This window comes from Argopecten irradians, chromosome 3, assembly GCF_041381155.1.
Source record: "Argopecten irradians isolate NY chromosome 3, Ai_NY, whole genome shotgun sequence".
NCBI classification, from domain to species: domain Eukaryota; kingdom Metazoa; phylum Mollusca; class Bivalvia; order Pectinida; family Pectinidae; genus Argopecten; species Argopecten irradians.
Genome location: NC_091136.1, coordinates 55,211,267 through 55,230,916, shown reverse-complemented (window position 1 = coordinate 55,230,916; position 19,650 = coordinate 55,211,267). Strand labels below are relative to the sequence as shown.

The 19,650-nt window shown below is 35.9% G+C and overlaps 1 protein-coding gene across 2 annotated transcripts in view; it reads left to right on the top strand.

Moving 5' to 3' along the window:
- The window catches only part of LOC138319127 (serine/threonine-protein kinase Nek9-like), a 44,366-nt gene extending 28,594 nt beyond the window's left edge, over window positions 1–15,772 (top strand). For both annotated transcript variants that reach the window (XM_069262056.1, XM_069262055.1), the window contains 4 exons: window positions 82–401; window positions 533–670; window positions 1,580–1,690; window positions 13,267–15,772. In XM_069262056.1, the coding sequence (XP_069118157.1) occupies window positions 82–401; window positions 533–670; window positions 1,580–1,690; window positions 13,267–13,347 (650 nt within the window). In that variant the 3' untranslated portion in view covers window positions 13,348–15,772. The remainder of the gene's footprint in view (window positions 1–81; window positions 402–532; window positions 671–1,579; window positions 1,691–13,266) is intronic.
- Window positions 15,773–19,650: the final 3,878 nt, after the last annotated feature.

Genomic DNA, 19,650 nt, shown 5'->3' with positions numbered 1-19,650 from the left:
ACCTTTATGTAGCATAGAGTGTACTTTGATACCCTATTTGTGATTATTTTACTGTGTTTATCACTCTTACTTGGTATGCAGTGTTTGTACCGTCGCCTCCAGTAGCAGAAGAAGATGTACTATTCACAGATAGTGATGGTGTATCTAAGCCTCGTGTTTGTATGAACTATCTTGGAAATGAAGAAATGAAGGATTCTGGGAAGCCAGACTCGCCTGAGGTTACTGAGCCCCAGTCGGACTGGAATGTTCCTCCAAGGGCCACACCATTCATACCATCGCCAGTAGGAGGGGCAGCAGCTTATACTTACCAGGACTCGGGACGGCCCTCTTCGGGGGGCAGTGATAGGCCAGGATCAGGGGACAAACCTGACGAGTCCAATATTCCAGACTGGTTACAGGCGGTAAGTCAATTAGAAGCTCACTGAATAAAACAGATGCATAAAATATATAACAATAAATGACTATTTAATGTAGATATAATTGTCAACTATACCTTTACATGTATATGCACATGTTTGATGACACAATGCAGGAGCTGGAGGATGCTGACTTTATACCATTCCACCCTGATGCTTTACCTGTGTCACCCCCGATACAGTACCCAGGACAGCCGGGGGGACCACTGGTCTACGCTGATAGGGAGGAGCTAGAGGAGGCAGAGCAATCTATGGTAATTAACTTTTTCTAAACCTAAAGTTATTTTGAGTTAACTTGATAGAACTTCATCTTCATGTGTCTGGCTCTATTATAGACCCGTCATCTAATGAGAAAAGTTCATTTTATTAAAGATTTTTTAGATTTTGTGACCTCTGTAACCTTGAATAAAGGTCAAGGTAATTCAGTTGCACAAGGTGTGTATTTTATCTCAGCTCTATATAGGGGTCTGGACCACTTGTCTAGTGAAAAGAAATTAAAATATTAACGAAGGATATCTATTCAAGCTCACAGCGATAGACAAAAACCAGTTGAATGATCTGAAATTACTGCATCCTTCTAACATCTTACAAATTGAAAAGTGTGGGCTTTAAATCACTTGATACCACAGTCCACTTTGCACAGACCATAGGTAATCCACATTCACAACTGTGGAATCAAAATTAAAAGATAAAAAGGGGGAGATAATAATTAAATTACCTTGTTGTAATATTAGGTCAATCAATATGTATATGTAGTATCTCTAAATAGAAAAAGAAAATTAACCTCTTTACTTATTTAAAGCCAAGTATATTCTGTTTACTTAACACATCACAAAGCTTCATTAATAATTGTTTTATTAAATTATCATTTAATAGATAGACACCCAATTTAAAGTTGTCTTAAAATCTTCAGGAAACTTTTTATCAACAGATGAATCTTTAAAATCTGTTAATTTAAAAGTACAGATAAAAATAATTTAAAATGCTTTCACCATTATGATTCCTTTAGAACTCAACAAGTCCTAATTACATTTATCTTTACTATAATGGAAAATAATATGAAGATTCCATATGTAATCTACAGGTTTTAAACTGTTTTTTGACCTTTTCAAAAGCTATGCAATATCCTTTAAATGTTAAACTTTTTTCATTGCATCTTACAGAAAGAAGAAAAACTTTCAGAATCTAAAAAAGAGACAGAAATGTTGGAGAAGGATGAATTGATAGCATTACTTAAACAGAAGGTGGCCGACATAGAGCTAGAAAATACTCAAGTAAGTTTATTAATGTGTTCACTAACCTTATTGACAAACATTCATGTTGTAGTTCAGTCTGAGATAAAGTCACTGACTAATATAATGTGTTCACTAACCTTATGAACACATATTCATGTTGTAGTTCAGTCTGAGATAAAGTCACTGACCGATATAATGTGTTCACTAACCTTATTGACAAACATTCATGTTGTAGTTCAGTCTGAGATAAAGTCACTGACCAATATAATGTGTTCACTAACCTTATGAACACATATTCATGTTGTAGTTCAGTCTGTGATAAAGTCACTGACCAATATAATGTGTTCACTAACCTTATGAACACATATTCATGTTGTAGTTCAGTCTGAGATAAAGTCACTGACCAATATAATGTGTTCACTAACCTTATGAACACACATTCATGTTGTAGTTCAGTCTGTGATAAAGTCACTGACCAATATAATGTGTTCACTAACCTTATGAACACATATTCATGTTGTAGTTCAGTCTGAGATAAAGTCACTGACCAATATAATGTGTTCACTAACCTTATTAACAAACATTCATGTTGTAGTTCAGTCTGTGATAAAGTCACTGACCAATATAATGTGTTCACTAACCTTATGAACACACAATTCATGTTGTAGTTCAGTCTGTGATAAAGTCACTGACCAATATAATGTGTTCACTAACCTTATGAACACACATTCATGTTGTAGTTCAGTCTGTGATAAAGTCACTGACCAATATAATGTGTTCACTAACCTTTTGAACACACATTCATGTTGTAGTTCAGTCTGAGATAAAGTTACTGAACAATATAATGTGTTCACTAACCTTATGAACACACATTCATGTTGTAGTTCAGTCTGTGATAAAGTCACTGACCAATATAATGTGTTCACTAACCTTATGAACACATATTCATGTTGTAGTTCAGTCTGAGATAAAGTCACTGACCAATATAATGTGTTCACTAACCTTATGAACACATATTCATGTTGTAGTTCAGTCTGAGATAAAGTCACTGACCAATATAATGTGTTCACTAACCTTATGAACACACATTCATGTTGTAGTTCAGTCTGTGAAAAGTCACTGACCAATATAATGTGTTCACTAACCTTATGAACACACATTCATGTTGTAGTTCAGTCTGTGATAAAGTCACTGACAATATAATGTTCACTAACCTTATGAACACAATTCATGTTGTAGTTCAGTCATAAGTCTGCCATGTGATAACTAAAGTCAGTTCAGTCTGACCAATATAATGTGTTCACTAACCTTATGAACACTATTCATGTTGTAGTTCAGTCTGAGATAAAGTCACTGACCAATATAATGTGTTCACTAACCTTATGAACACACATATTCATGTTGTAGTTCAGTCTGTGATAAAGTCACTGACCAATATAATGTGTTCACTAACCTTATGAACACATTCATGTTGTAGTTCAGTCTGAGATAAAGTCACTGACCAATATAATGTGTTCACTAACCTTATGAACACACATTCATGTTGTAGTTCAGTCTGAGATAAAGTTACTGACCAATATAATGTGTTCACTAACCTTATGAACACACATTCATGTTGTAGTTCAGTCTGAGATAAAGTCACTGACCAATATAATGTGTTCACTAACCTTATGAACACACATTCATGTTGTAGTTCAGTCTGAGATAAAGTCACTGACCAATATAATGTGTTCACTAACCTTATGAACACAATATTCATGTTGTAGTTCAGTCTGAGATAAAGTCACTGACCAATATAATGTGTTCACTAACCTTATGAACACACATTCATGTTGTAGTTCAGTCTGTGATAAAGTCACTGACCAATATAATGTGTTCACTAACCTTATGAACACACATTCATGTTGTAGTTCAGTCTGTGATAAAGTCACTGACCAATATAATGTGTTCACTAACCTTATGAACACATATTCATGTTGTAGTTCAGTCTGTGATAAAGTCACTGACCAATATAATGTGTTCACTAACCTTATGAACACACATTCATGTTGTAGTTCAGTCTGTGATAAAGTCACTGACCAATATAATGTGTTCACTAACCTTATGAACACATATTCATGTTGTAGTTCAGTCTGAGATAAAGTCACTGACCAATATAATGTGTTCACTAACCTTATTGACACACATTCATGTTGTAGTTCAGTCTGAGATAAAGTCACTGACCAATATAATGTGTTCACTAACCTTATGAACACATATTCATGTTGTAGTTCAGTCTGTGATAAAGTCACTGACCAATATAATGTGTTCACTAACCTTATGAACACATATTCATGTTGTAGTTCAGTCTGAGATAAAGTCACTGACCAATATAATGTGTTCACTAACCTTATGAACACATATTCATGTTGTAGTTCAGTCTGTGATAAAGTCACTGACCAATATAATGTGTTCACTAACCTTATGAACACATATTCATGTTATATTCAGTCTGAGATAAAGTCACTGACCAATTTAATGTGTTCACTAACCTTATTAACAAACATTCATGTTGTAGTTCAGTCTGAGATAAAGTCACTGACCAATATAATGTGTTCACTAACCTAAAATCTGACACATTTATGTTGTAGTTTCAGTCTGTCTGATAAAGTCACTGACCAATATAATGTGTTCACTAACCTTATGAACACATATTCATGTTGTAGTTCAGTCTGAGATAAAGTCACTGACCAATATAATGTGTTCACTAACCTTATGAACACACATTCATGTTGTAGTTCAGTCTGAGATAAAGTCACTGACCAATATAATGTGTTCACTAACCTTATGAACACAACATTCATGTTGTAGTTCAGTCTGAGATAAAGTCACTGACCAATATAATGTGTTCACTAACCTTATGAAAACATTCATGTTGTAGTTCAGTCTGAGATAAAGTTACTGACCAATATAATGTGTTCACTAACCTTATGAGCACACATTCATGTTGTAGTTCAGTCTGTGATAAAGTCACTGACCAATATAATGTGTTCACTAACCTTATGAACACATATTCATGTTGTAGTTCAGTCTGTGATAAAGTCACTGACCAATATAATGTGTTCACTAACCTTATGAACACATATTCATGTTGTAGTTCAGTCTGAGATAAAGTCACTGACCAATATAATGTGTTCACTAACCTTATGAACACATATTCATGTTGTAGTTCAGTCTGAGATAAAGTCACTGACCAATATAATGTGTTCACTAACCTTATTAACAAACATTCATGTTGTAGTTCAGTCTGTGATAAAGTCACTGACCAATATAATGTGTTCACTAACCTTATTGACACATATTCATGTTGTAGTTCAGTCTGTGATAAAGTCACTGACCAATATAATGTGTTCACTAACCTTATGAACACATATTCATGTTGTAGTTCAGTCTGAGATAAAGTCACTGACCAATATAATGTGTTCACTAACCTTATGAACACACATTCATGTTGTAGTTCAGTCTGAGATAAAGTCACTGACCAATATAATGTGTTCACTAACCTTATGAACACATATTCATGTTGTAGTTCAGTCTGAGATAAAGTCACTGACCAATATAATGTGTTCACTAACCTTATGAACAAACATTCATGTTGTAGTTCAGTCTGTGATAAAGTCACTGACCAATATAATGTGTTCACTAACCTTATGAACACACATTCATGTTGTAGTTCAGTCTGAGATAAAGTCACTGACCAATATAATGTGTTCACTAACCTTATGAACACATATTCATGTTGTAGTTCAGTCTGAGATAAAGTCACTGACCAATATAATGTGTTCACTAACCTTATGAACACATATTCATGTTGTAGTTCAGTCTGAGATAAAGTCACTGACCAATATAATGTGTTCACTAACCTTATGAACACATATTCATGTTGTAGTTCAGTCTGTGATAAAGTCACTGACCAATATAATGTGTTCACTAACCTTATGAACACATATTCATGTTGTAGTTCAGTCTGTGATAAAGTCACTGGCCAATATAATGTGTTCACTAACCTTATGAACACATATTCATGTTGTAGTTCAGTCTGAGATAAAGTCACTGACCAATATAATGTGTTCACTAACCTTATGAACACACATTCATGTTGTAGTTCAGTCTGAGATAAAGTCACTGACCAATATAATGTGTTCACTAACCTTATTGAACACATATTCATGTTGTAGTTCAGTCTGAGATAAAGTCACTGACCAATATAATGTGTTCACTAACCTTATGAACACACATTCATGTTGTAGTTCAGTCTGTGATAAAGTCACTGACCAATATAATGTGTTCACTAACCTTATGAACACACATTCATGTTGTAGTTCAGTCTGAGATAAAGTCACTGACCAATATAATGTGTTCACTAACCTTATGAACACACATTCATGTTGTAGTTCAGTCTGAGATAAAGTCACTGACCAATATAATGTGTTCACTAACCTTATGAACAAAATTCATGTTGTAGTTCAGTCTGAGATAAAGTCACTGACCAATATAATGTGTTCACTAACCTTATGAACACATATTCATGTTGTAGTTCAGTCTGAGATAAAGTTACTGACCAATATAATGTGTTCACTAACCTTATGAACACACATTCATGTTGTAGTTCAGTCTGTGATAAAGTCACTGACCAATATAATGTGTTCACTAACCTTATGAACACATATTCATGTTGTAGTTCAGTCTGTGATAAAGTCACTGACCAATATAATGTGTTCACTAACCTTATGAACACATATTCATGTTGTAGTTCAGTCTGTGATAAAGTCACTGACCAATATAATGTGTTCACTAACCTTATGAACACATATTCATGTTGTAGTTCAGTCTGAGATAAAGTCACTGACCAATATAATGTGTTCACTAACCTTATTGAACACACATTCATGTTGTAGTTCAGTCTGAGATAAAGTCACTGACCAATATAATGTGTTCACTAACCTTATGAACACATATTCATGTTGTAGTTCAGTCTGTGATAAAGTCACTGACCAATATAATGTGTTCACTAACCTTATGAACACATATTCATGTTGTAGTTCAGTCTGAGATAAAGTCACTGACCAATATAATGTGTTCACTAACCTTATGAACACACATTCATGTTGTAGTTCAGTCTGAGATAAAGTCACTGACCAATATAATGTGTTCACTAACCTTATGAACACATATTCATGTTGTAGTTCAGTCTGAGATAAAGTCACTGACCAATATAATGTGTTCACTAACCTTATGAACACATATTCATGTTGTAGTTCAGTCTGTGATAAAGTCACTGACCAATATAATGTGTTCACTAACCTTATTGAACAAACATTCATGTTGTAGTTCAGTCTGAGATAAAGTTACTGACCAATATAATGTGTTCACTAACCTTATGAACACATATTCATGTTGTAGTTCAGTCTGAGATAAAGTTACTGACCAATATATAATGTGTTCACTAACCATATGAACACATATTCATGTTGTAGTTCAGTCTGAGTTAAAGTCACTGACCAATATAATGTGTTCACTAACCTTATGAACACATATTCATGTTGTAGTTCAGTCTGTGATAAAGTCACTGACCAATATAATGTGTTCACTAACCAATTATGAACACACATCATGTTGTTGTAGTTCAGTCTGTGATAAAGTCACTGACCAATATAATGTGTTCACTAACCATATGAACACATATTCATGTTGTAGTTCAGTCTGAGATAAAGTCACTGACCAATATAATGTGTTCACTAACCTTATGAACACACATTCATGTTGTAGTTCAGTCTGTGATAAAGTCACTGACCAATATAATGTGTTCACTAACCTTATGAACACATATTCATGTTGTAGTTCAGTCTGTGATAAAGTCACTGACCAATATAATGTGTTCACTAACCTTATGAACACACATTCATGTTGTAGTTCAGTCTGTGATAAAGTCACTGACCAATATCATGTGTTCACTAACCTTATGAACACATATTCATGTTGTAGTTCAGTCTGAGATAAAGTCACTGACCAATATAATGTGTTCACTAACCTTATGAACACACATTCATGTTGTAGTTCAGTCTGTGATAAAGTCACTGACCAATATAATGTGTTCACTAACCTTATGAACACACATTCATGTTGTAGTTCAGTCTGAGATAAAGTCACTGACCGATATAATGTGTTCACTAACCTTATGAACACATATTCATGTTGTAGTTCAGTCTGAGATAAAGTCACTGACCAATATAATGTGTTCACTAACCTTATTAACAACACATTCATGTTGTAGTTCAGTCTGAGATAAAGTCACTGACCAATATAATGTGTTCACTAACCTTATTAACAAACATTCATGTTGTAGTTCAGTCTGAGATAAAGTCACTGACCAATATAATGTGTTCACTAACCTTATGAACACATATTCATGTTGTAGTTCAGTCTGTGATAAAGTCACTGACCAATATAATGTGTTCACTAACCTTATGAACACACATTCATGTTGTAGTTCAGTCTGAGATAAAGTCACTGACCAATATAATGTGTTCACTAACCTTATTAACAAACATTCATGTTGTAGTTCAGTCTGTGATAAAGTCACTGACCAATATAATGTGTTCACTAACCTTATGAACACATATTCATGTTGTAGTTCAGTCTGAGATAAAGTCACTGACCAATATAATGTGTTCACTAACCTTATTAACAAACATTCATGTTGTAGTTCAGTCTGTGATAAAGTCACTGACCAATATAATGTGTTCACTAACCTTATGAACACATATTCATGTTGTAGTTCAGTCTGAGATAAAGTCACTGACCAATATAATGTGTTCACTAACCTTATGAACACACATTCATGTTGTAGTTCAGTCTGTGATAAAGTCACTGACCAATATAATGTGTTCACTAACCTTATGAACACACATTCATGTTGTAGTTCAGTCTGAGATAAAGTCACTGACCAATATAATGTGTTCACTAACCTTATGAACACACATTCATGTTGTAGTTCAGTCTGTGATAAAGTCACTGACCAATATAATGTGTTCACTAACCTTATGAACACATATTCATGTTGTAGTTCAGTCTGAGATAAAGTCACTGACCAATATAATGTGTTCACTAACCTTATGAACACACATTCATGTTGTAGTTCAGTCTGAGATAAAGTCACTGACCAATATAATGTGTTCACTAACCTTATTGACACACATTCATGTTGTAGTTCAGTCTGAGATAAAGTCACTATGACCAATATAATGTGTTCACTAACCATATTGAACACATATTCATGTTGTAGTTCAGTCTGTGATAAAGTCACTGACCAATATAATGTGTTCACTAACCTTATTGACACACATTCATGTTGTAGTTCAGTCTGAGATAAAGTCACTGACCAATATAATGTGTTCACTAACCTTATGAACACATATTCATGTTGTAGTTCAGTCTGAGATAAAGTCACTGACCAATATAATGTGTTCACTAACCTTATGAACACATATTCATGTTGTAGTTCAGTCTGTGATAAAGTCACTGACCAATATAATGTGTTCACTAACCTTATGAACACATATTCATGTTGTAGTTCAGTCTGTGATAAAGTCACTGGCCAATATAATGTGTTCACTAACCATATGAACACATATTCATGTTGTAGTTCAGTCTGAGATAAAGTCACTGACCGATATAATGTGTTCACTAACCTTATTGACAAACATTCATGTTGTAGTTCAGTCTGAGATAAAGTCACTGACCAATATAATGTGTTCACTAACCTTATGAACACATATTCATGTTGTAGTTCAGTCTGTGATAAAGTCACTGACCAATATAATGTGTTCACTAACCTTTTGAACACATATTCATGTTGTAGTTCAGTCTGAGATAAAGTCACTGACCAATATAATGTGTTCACTAACCTTATGAACACATATTCATGTTGTAGTTCAGTCTGTGATAAAGTCACTGACCAATATAATGTGTTCACTAACCTTATGAACACATATTCATGTTGTAGTTCAGTCTGAGATAAAGTCACTGACCAATATAATGTGTTCACTAACCTTATGAACACATATTCATGTTGTAGTTCAGTCTGAGATAAAGTCACTGACCAATATAATGTGTTCACTAACCTTATGAACACATATTCATGTTGTAGTTCAGTCTGAGATAAAGTCACTGACCAATATAATGTGTTCACTAACCTTATGAACACACATTCATGTTGTAGTTCAGTCTGTGATAAAGTCACTGACCAATATAATGTGTTCACTAACCTTATGAACACATATTCATGTTGTAGTTCAGTCTGAGATAAAGTCACTGACCAATATAATGTGTTCACTAACCTTATGAACACATATTCATGTTGTAGTTCAGTCTGAGATAAAGTCACTGACCAATATAATGTGTTCACTAACCTTATGAACACATATTCATGTTGTAGTTCAGTCTGTGATAAAGTCACTGACCAATATAATGTGTTCACTAACCTTATGAACACACATTCATGTTGTAGTTCAGTCTGTGATAAAGTCACTGACCAATATAATGTGTTCACTAACCTTATGAACACATATTCATGTTGTAGTTCAGTCTGAGATAAAGTCACTGACCAATATAATGTGTTCACTAACCTTATGAACACACATTCATGTTGTAGTTCAGTCTGTGATAAAGTCACTGACCAATATAATGTGTTCACTAACCTTATGAACACACATTCATGTTGTAGTTCAGTCTGTGATAAAGTCACTGACCAATATAATGTGTTCACTAACCTTATGAACACATATTCATGTTGTAGTTCAGTCTGAGATAAAGTCACTGACCAATATAATGTGTTCACTAACCTTATGAACACATATTCATGTTGTAGTTCAGTCTGTGATAAAGTCACTGACCAATATAATGTGTTCACTAACCTTATGAACACATATTCATGTTGTAGTTCAGTCTGTGATAAAGTCACTGACCAATATAATGTGTTCACTAACCTTATGAACACATATTCATGTTGTAGTTCAGTCTGAGATAAAGTCACTGACCAATATAATGTGTTCACTAACCTTATGAACACACATATTCATGTTGTAGTTCAGTCTGAGATAAAGTCACTGACCAATATAATGTGTTCACTAACCTTATGAACACATATTCATGTTGTAGTTCAGTCTGAGATAAAGTCACTGGCCAATATAATGTGTTCACTAACCTTATGAACACATATTCATGTTGTAGTTCAGTCTGAGATAAAGTCACTGACCAATATAATGTGTTCTACTAAACCTTTAGTTGACTGACTATCAACCTTTTACAATATTCATGTTGTAGTTCAGTCTGTGATAAAGTCACTGACCAATATAATGTGTTCACTAACCTTATTAACAAACATTCATGTTGTAGTTCAGTCTGTGATAAAGTCACTGGCCAATATAATGTGTTCACTAACCATATGAACACATATTCATGTTGTAGTTCAGTCTGTGATAAAGTCACTGACCAATATAATGTGTTCACTAACCTTATTGACAAACATTCATGTTGTAGTTCAGTCTGAGATAAAGTCACTGACCAATATAATGTGTTCACTAACCTTATGAACACATATTCATGTTGTAGTTCAGTCTGTGATAAAGTCACTGGCCAATATAATGTGTTCACTAACCATTATGAACACATATTCATGTTGTAGTTCAGTCTGTGATAAAGTCACTGACCAATATAATGTGTTCACTAACCTTATGAACACATATTCATGTTGTAGTTCAGTCTGTGATAAAGTCACTGACCGATATAATGTGGTCACTAACCTTTTGAACACATATTCATGTTGTAGTTCAGTCTGAGATAAAGTCACTGACCAATATAATGTGTTCACTAACCTTATGAACACATATTCATGTTGTAGTTCAGTCTGTGATAAAGTCACTGACCAATATAATGTGTTCACTAACCTTATTAACAAACATTCATGTTGTAGTTCAGTCTGTGATAAAGTCACTGACCAATATAATGTGTTCACTAACCATATGAACACATATTCATGTTGTAGTTCAGTCTGTGATAAAGTCACTGACCAATATAATGTGTTCACTAACCTTATGAACACATATTCATGTTGTAGTTCAGTCTGTGATAAAGTCACTGACCAATATAATGTGTTCACTAACCTTATGAACACATATTCATGTTGTAGTTCAGTCTGTGATAAAGTCACTGACCAATATAATGTGTTCACTAACCTTATGAACACATATTCATGTTGTAGTTCAGTCTGTGATAAAGTCACTGACCAATATAATGTGTTCACTAACCTTATGAACACATATTCATGTTGTAGTTCAGTCTGTGATAAAGTCACTGACCGATATAATGTGGTCACTAACCTTTTGAACACATATTCATGTTGTAGTTCAGTCTGAGATAAAGTCACTGACCAATATAATGTGTTCACTAACCTTATGAACACATATTCATGTTGTAGTTCAGTCTGTGATAAAGTCACTGACCAATATAATGTGTTCACTAACCTTATGAACACATATTCATGTTGTAGTTCAGTCTGTGATAAAGTCACTGACCAATATAATGTGTTCACTAACCTTATGAACACATATTCATGTTGTAGTTCAGTCTGTGATAAAGTCACTGACCAATATAATGTGTTCACTAACCTTATGAACACACATTCATGTTGTAGTTCAGTCTGTGATAAAGTCACTGACCAATATAATGTGTTCACTAACCTTATGAACACATATTCATGTTGTAGTTCAGTCTGAGATAAAGTCACTGACCAATATAATGTGTTCACTAACCTTATGAACACACATTCATGTTGTAGTTCAGTCTGAGATAAAGTCACTGACCAATATAATGTGTTCACTAACCTTATGAACACACATTCATGTTGTAGTTCAGTCTGAGATAAAGTCACTGACCAATATAATGTGTTCACTAACCTTATGAACACACATTCATGTTGTAGTTCAGTCTGAGATAAAGTCACTGACCAATATAATGTGTTCACTAACCTTATTGACAAACATTCATGTTGTAGTTCAGTCTGAGATAAAGTCACTGACCAATATAATGTGTTCACTAACCTTATGAACACATATTCATGTTGTAGTTCAGTCTGAGATAAAGTCACTGACCGATATAATGTGTTCACTAACCTTATTGACAAACATTCATGTTGTAGTTCAGTCTGAGATAAAGTCACTGACCAATATAATGTGTTCACTAACCTTATGAACACATATTCATGTTGTAGTTCAGTCTGAGATAAAGTCACTGACCAATATAATGTGTTCACTAACCTTATTGACAAACATTCATGTTGTAGTTCAGTCTGAGATGAAGTTACTGACCAATATAATGTGTTCACTAACCTTATTGACAAACATTCATGTTGTAGTTCAGTCTGAGATAAAGTCACTGACCGATATAATGTGGCACATTAATTAAATATTTCATATAAACTTGTCAACACAGTCATAATGTTTAATTTTGTATCATTATCTCAATTTTAATTACTAATTACATAATATTGTCTCAAAAGATTTCTTTCTTTCCATCAGCTAAAAGAACAACTGACATCTCAGGAGAAAAAAATGAAGAGTTTGGAGGCACAGGTAGCCAGACAGACTACTGACCACTGACCAATGACCACTGACTAGTCCTGTGGTAGAATGACTTTACCCAGCAGCTTCCTGCCATGCTGGTAGATATAGATTGTTATAGAGATGTTTGTAAACACAGCTTATCCAATTATGTGTCAATCCCTCTGTCCTGGTACAATATTAACTTTGAGAAGGATTAAACCACTTACTGGGACTAAGGGGTGTATTTATAGACTGCATACCTCAACAAAACAAGCTTTGCTTTAGTTTGCAAATTATATGATGAATTAAAGAATGATCAATTCTTTTTGTTAAAAAAATTGCAAATCTTTATTTCAGTTGATTAATATAATTAACACTAATCACTGAAACAATGGGATTTGTTCTTATTACTGTCAAAGCTGTCTATAAAGACCATCCAAAAAACACAAGATGGTCTTTGTAGCCAAATCGTGTTTTAAATGTCAAATGTTGAAAAATTGACCATTTGGGACCCAGGTGGTACAAACTTAGTAATTTGGGCTGGTCCTATACATCTAATCATACATTCTTGTTTCACAAGCTATACAATTCATGTACCACCTTTAATTTTCAGTTAAGATGATCTATTGTTATCAAGCTTATCTCCTTTAAACTGCTGTGTGGAACTTTTACTGCCAAAAGGTACCACACAACTCCTTAAAACCAAGGTATAGTTCCACCATTTTGTGTGAATAAATACTTCTATAGGATAATCATATCCTTTAAAATGGCATCGTTGGAGATCCTTGGTTGGTTGTACTATGCTATGCTAATTATGATAAGTGTTTTGTGATATAATCAACCTTGGTTCTCCGGTGATGTTAAAATGGAGGTAGGTCACACTCCTGGAAGCAAAGGTATTATCTGGTGTCCTATTGTCCTCTTTATATAGCCTTCATTGTGTCTAAATAATATCATTTAAGAAAAAATAGAAATATTTATTGGAATGATTAGGTGTTGAAAATCCTTTTTAAAAGCAATTGTTTTTCTTTAGGCTATGATGTTCATAAATTCATCATAAACATTTAACATGAGCTCCAAGTGTTTAGAAATTGTTGGCCCCTGTTGACTTTCCCTTTCAAATGTTTCTTTTAGAACACTTTCTGTTAATTATTTTGCAGTTAAACTACCTTCCATTTCCCTCTAGAATTACTAATCTATTTTATTTGGTCTCTTTTTATTATTGACTGGAGGTTTTTTTTAACTTGGGTAAAATATAATTTTAGATATGACCTGAAATTTATGTCTATTGATTGGTCTATATAGAAAAGTTTACCTCTGTACACATAGAGCAATGGACATTTCTGTGAGGCAGTGCTGGTGAGAAGTTTGACATATCACTTTAAACTGAGATTGATTTAGTTCTGTTACAAATCAAGATCTAAAGTTTTGCTAAAAGATCTCCTACTTATACTCTGATCATTACATAGGAAATATGCAGCTATTTTCATCACTTCTGTTACATAAAATTTGTGTAAACTGTTGATTGTATGATAAATTTTGTGAACTTTAAACAAGACAATCAGACATACATAGAAATTTGAGTAATGTAAATGCTATGAATGTTTATGCAATAAGATGTAAATAATATGCAATCATTGCATGTATGAAAATTATGAAATCTGTCCTTTTATACCTTTTATTAAAGTTATTTTACATTTCCATTCATTTATATTTCATAAAATTGCTGTTATTTATTTGTTTTATTTATTTGAATATTTTAGATAAAATGTCTGTCTATTGTTTGTTAGTTATACAGGCTGTGATATGTATATGAGTTGTTTGAATCTGTTATGTATATGTTCTGTAATAGTGAGTATATGACAATCTGATGTAATTCCTTCTAGACCATATTTTTATTTACTTCTGTTTAAGGTGGTAATTAGAAGATTGTTGAAGTAATCCATGTATTTCAGACATGTTTTAGTGTTCTTTCAGATCTTTTTTCATTGTCTACAGAGGTACTGAAGATAAAACCCACACTGTTATAGGCTGAATTTTGTTTTCAATATATAGAAGTTTATCACCAATACAGATTTATGTGTAGCCATCTTCAATGTGGAAAAATCCAAACTTTCCAAGATGCACTGCCAGTAGTGTGTCATGTAAATGTTGAACTAAAAAACATTTTGAAAAATATGTTACATTTGTATGCAGGATTTCTCCATTCTATATGGATGCAATTGTTCTTATTAATTTATATCATCACTTTATCTTTAATATTATCATGAGTATAAGCTTGAAATTATATAACATTATTAAATTATATTGTGATTGTTTGTAAAATGCCGTCCAACAATGTTAATGTGTGTACTTTGTAATGACAATTAGCAAACATAGTTTTGTTGGCAATGTTTTCATGTTGATCCAGTGTAACTTACATCGTCTGGGCATGTCAGTCAATCAGCTGAACAAAACACAATAAAAGTATTCCTCACTTCTATTTGTTGTTTTCAGGTTTGCTTTCGCAGGAGTTATCTTTCTTTGTTTAGTCAATAGTCTGTCGATTAGACTGGCACGCGTCAAAAATGGACGCGTAGAAGGTATTATGTAGGACCGAAAGGTGTATTTGGATGGGAGTAATTTCAGACAAATTCAATAAAGATGTACACGCATGTATTGCATGTCAACTTCACTTCGGTAAACTGAAAATCATGCCTGACATATAGAAACATTCACGCTAAGCAGTGTAAAACTGTTACATTCCGATATAGAATGTAGATTCTATATTATTTGGACGAAAGCATCCAGGCATGCTTTGCATCACAATTGTCTTTCGGCTCATGATCATGATAAGTATTGGGAATTCATCACGAAGTTCAAAGAAATTCTTCAACTAAAAAGGTTTTTCTGTTATACGACAGTGCAATATGAACAAATCTAACTTGGGCTATAGTGCAATAAGGAGCAGTATTAGGTCTGAAGAATGAACCATATTTGTACATGTACAGTGTCCGCATGACGAAGTCGCAGATCTAGATTCTGATCGTTATAGAACGTGTTTCCGAGTTCAAACTTATTTATCCTCATTGGTATCATGAACGATACGGGAAAATCGATTGGGCAATGTGTTTATACAAACTTCAAGAATAACAGAAATCGACGGATCAAGGTCGAAGAGGGATAAAAAAACAACACATAAGGTTATTGTAGAATCAGATCCTATTATCAAGTGCGTGAACATGTAAGATGTCTTTGGATTTGCAATGGCTTCTAATCGAATGCACGCAGTGCCTCAAGGTTTCTAAAGACATGACGCCATATTAAACGTCTATTTACCAACTCGTGGGTAGGTGAACAAATGAAAACTAGAACTTGATGTTTTCGAAAATGTAGACAAATGCATTTGTTGTATTTCAAATGAATAGGGTATATCAGAAATTAACAGTACCGACACGTAAGCTCATGGAAAATGATATCCTATAGATCGACAATGCTTTATTGAGATTTTACAAGTTAGTGTCTTTCGTCGTCTTTAGTTGGTTCGTCGTGAACAAGTTAACGACAGGTTAAGTGTAGGATCTGGTGCCCAGTGAAGTGTTAGAACCAGAAACACTGCCACCATGGAACATGTGTTCTAATTTGATAAAATTGTTAGCATTATGCATCTGTTCATAATGACGATGCATGTACAATAATCTCCACGTTATAACATACCCATTAGGGTATAGGGGAGCTGATGAGTGGTGATGTGGTGGACATCCAGACTATAGAGGAGCTGATGAGTGGTGATCTGGTGGACATCCAGACTATAGGGGAGCTGATGAGTGGTGGTCTGGTGGACATCCAGACTATAGGGGAGCTGATGAGTGGTGATGTGGTGGACATCCAGACTATAGAGGAGCTGATGAGTGGTGATGTGGTGGACATCCAGACTATAGAGGAGCTGATGAGTGGTGGTCTGGTGGACATCCAGACTATAGGGGAGCTGATGAGTGGTGGTCTGGTGGACATCCAGACTATAGGGGAGCTGATGAGTGGTGATCTGGTGGACATCCAGACTATAGGGGAGCTGATGAGTGGTGATCTGGTGGACATCCAGACTATAGGGGAGCTGATGAGTGGTGATGTGGTGGACATCCAGACTATAGAGGAGCTGATGAGTGGTGGTCTGGTGGACATCTAGACTATAGGGGAGCTGATGAGTGGTGGTCTGGTGGACATCCAGACTATAGAGAAGCTGATGAGTGGTGGTCTGGTGGACATCCAGACTATAGGGGAGCTGATGAGTGGTGGTCTGGTGGACATCCAGACTATAGGGGAGCTGATGAGTGGTGATGTGGTGGACATCCAGACTATAGGGGAGCTGATGAGTGGTGATGTGGTGGACATCCCGACTATAGAGGAGCTGATGAGTGGTGGTCTGGTGGACATCCAGACTATAGGGGAGTGATGAGTGGTGGTCTGGTGGACATCCAGACTATAGAGGAGCTGATGAGTGGTGATGTGGTGGACATCCCGACTATAGAGGAGCTGATGAGTGGTGGTCTGGTGGACATCTAGACTATAGGGGAGCTGATGAGTGGTGGTCTGGTGGACATCCAGACTATAGGGGAGCTGATGAGTGGTGATGTGGTGGACATCCAGACTATAGAGGAGCTGATGAGTGGTGGTCTGGTGGACATCCAGACTATAGGGGAGCTGATGAGTGGTGGTCTGGTGGACATCCCGACTATAGAGAAGCTGATGAATGGTGGTCTGGTGGACATCCGACTATAGGGGACTGATGAGTGGTGGTCTGGTGGACATCCAGACTATAGGGGAGCTGATGAGTGGTGGTCTGGTGGACATCCGACTATAGAGGAGCTGATGAGTGGTGGTCTGGTGGACATCCAGACTATAGAGAAGCTGATGAGTGGTGGTCTGGTGGACATCCAGACTATAGGGGAGCTGATGAGTGGTGATGTGGTGGACATCCCGACTATAGAGGAGCTGATGAGTGGTGATGTGGTGGACATCCAGACTATAGGGGAGCTGATGAGTGGTGGTCTGGTGGACATCCCGACTATAGGGGAGCTGATGAGTGGTGGTCTGGTGGACATCCAGACTATAGAGAAGCTGATGAGTGGTGGTCTGGTGGACATCCAGACTATAGGGGAGCTGATGAGTGGTGGTCTGGTGGACATCCAGACTATAGGGGAGCTGATGAGTGGTGGTATGTGGTGGACATCCAGACTATAGAGGAGCTGATGAGTGGTGATGTGGTGGACATCCCGACTATAGAGAAGCTGATGAGTGGTGGTCTGGTGGACATCCAGACTATAGGGAGCTGATGTGATGACACGACTATAGGGAGCTGATGAGTGGTGTTGGTGGACATCCAGACTATAGGGGAGCTGATGAGTGGTGATGTGGTGGACATCCAGACTATAGAGGAGCTGATGAGTGGTGTGTGGTGGACATCCAGACTATAGGGGAGCTGATGAGTGGTGATGTGGTGGACATCCAGACTATAGAGGAGCTGATGAGTGGTGATGTGGTGGACATCCAGACTATAGGGGAGCTGATGAGTGGTGGTCTGGTGGACATCCAGACTATAGGGGAGCTGATGAGTGGTGGTCTGGTGGACATCCAGACTATAGAGGAGCTGATGAGTGGTGATGTGGTGGACATCCAGACTATAGAGGAGCTGATGAGTGGTGGTCTGGTGGACATCCAGACTATAGAGGAGCTGATGAGTGGTGATGTGGTGGACATCCAGACTATAGAGGAGCTGATGAGTGGTGGTCTGGTGGACATCCAGACTATAGAGGAGCTGATGAGTGGTGGTCTGGTGGACATCCAGACTATAGGGGAGCTGATGAGTGGTGATCTGGTGGACATCCAGACTATAGAGGAGCTGATGAGTGGTGATGTCGTGGACATCCAGACTATAGAGGAGCTGATGAGTGGTGGTCTGGTGGACATCCAGACATTTAGTAGAAATGCAATACTATGTTTCCAATGAAATTGACCTCCGTTTAAACTTCCGGTTATTATTTGTCAGCGGATTGTAGACTGTACCAGAGTACAGAGGAAACCTAGCCGACACTATATAGCTATCAGTTACTCCCGATATACTGCATGTTTAATTTCCATACACTGGTTTTATTTCCGTGCAAATATATATTTATCGTTAATGGACGCCGGTTTTTACTGTAACCTATGTTTGTATACAGTGGCCATCGGCTGAACTTTGATAATGGCTTTCTGGTGTATTCTATTGCGTTTGTCTAGAACCACTTACTTAATACAGGGACATAAACCCCATACGTCACTCAGATACAGGAAGTGGTCCATTCACGGTGTATCTGCTTTCACCGCCGTTTCTACGCACAACTC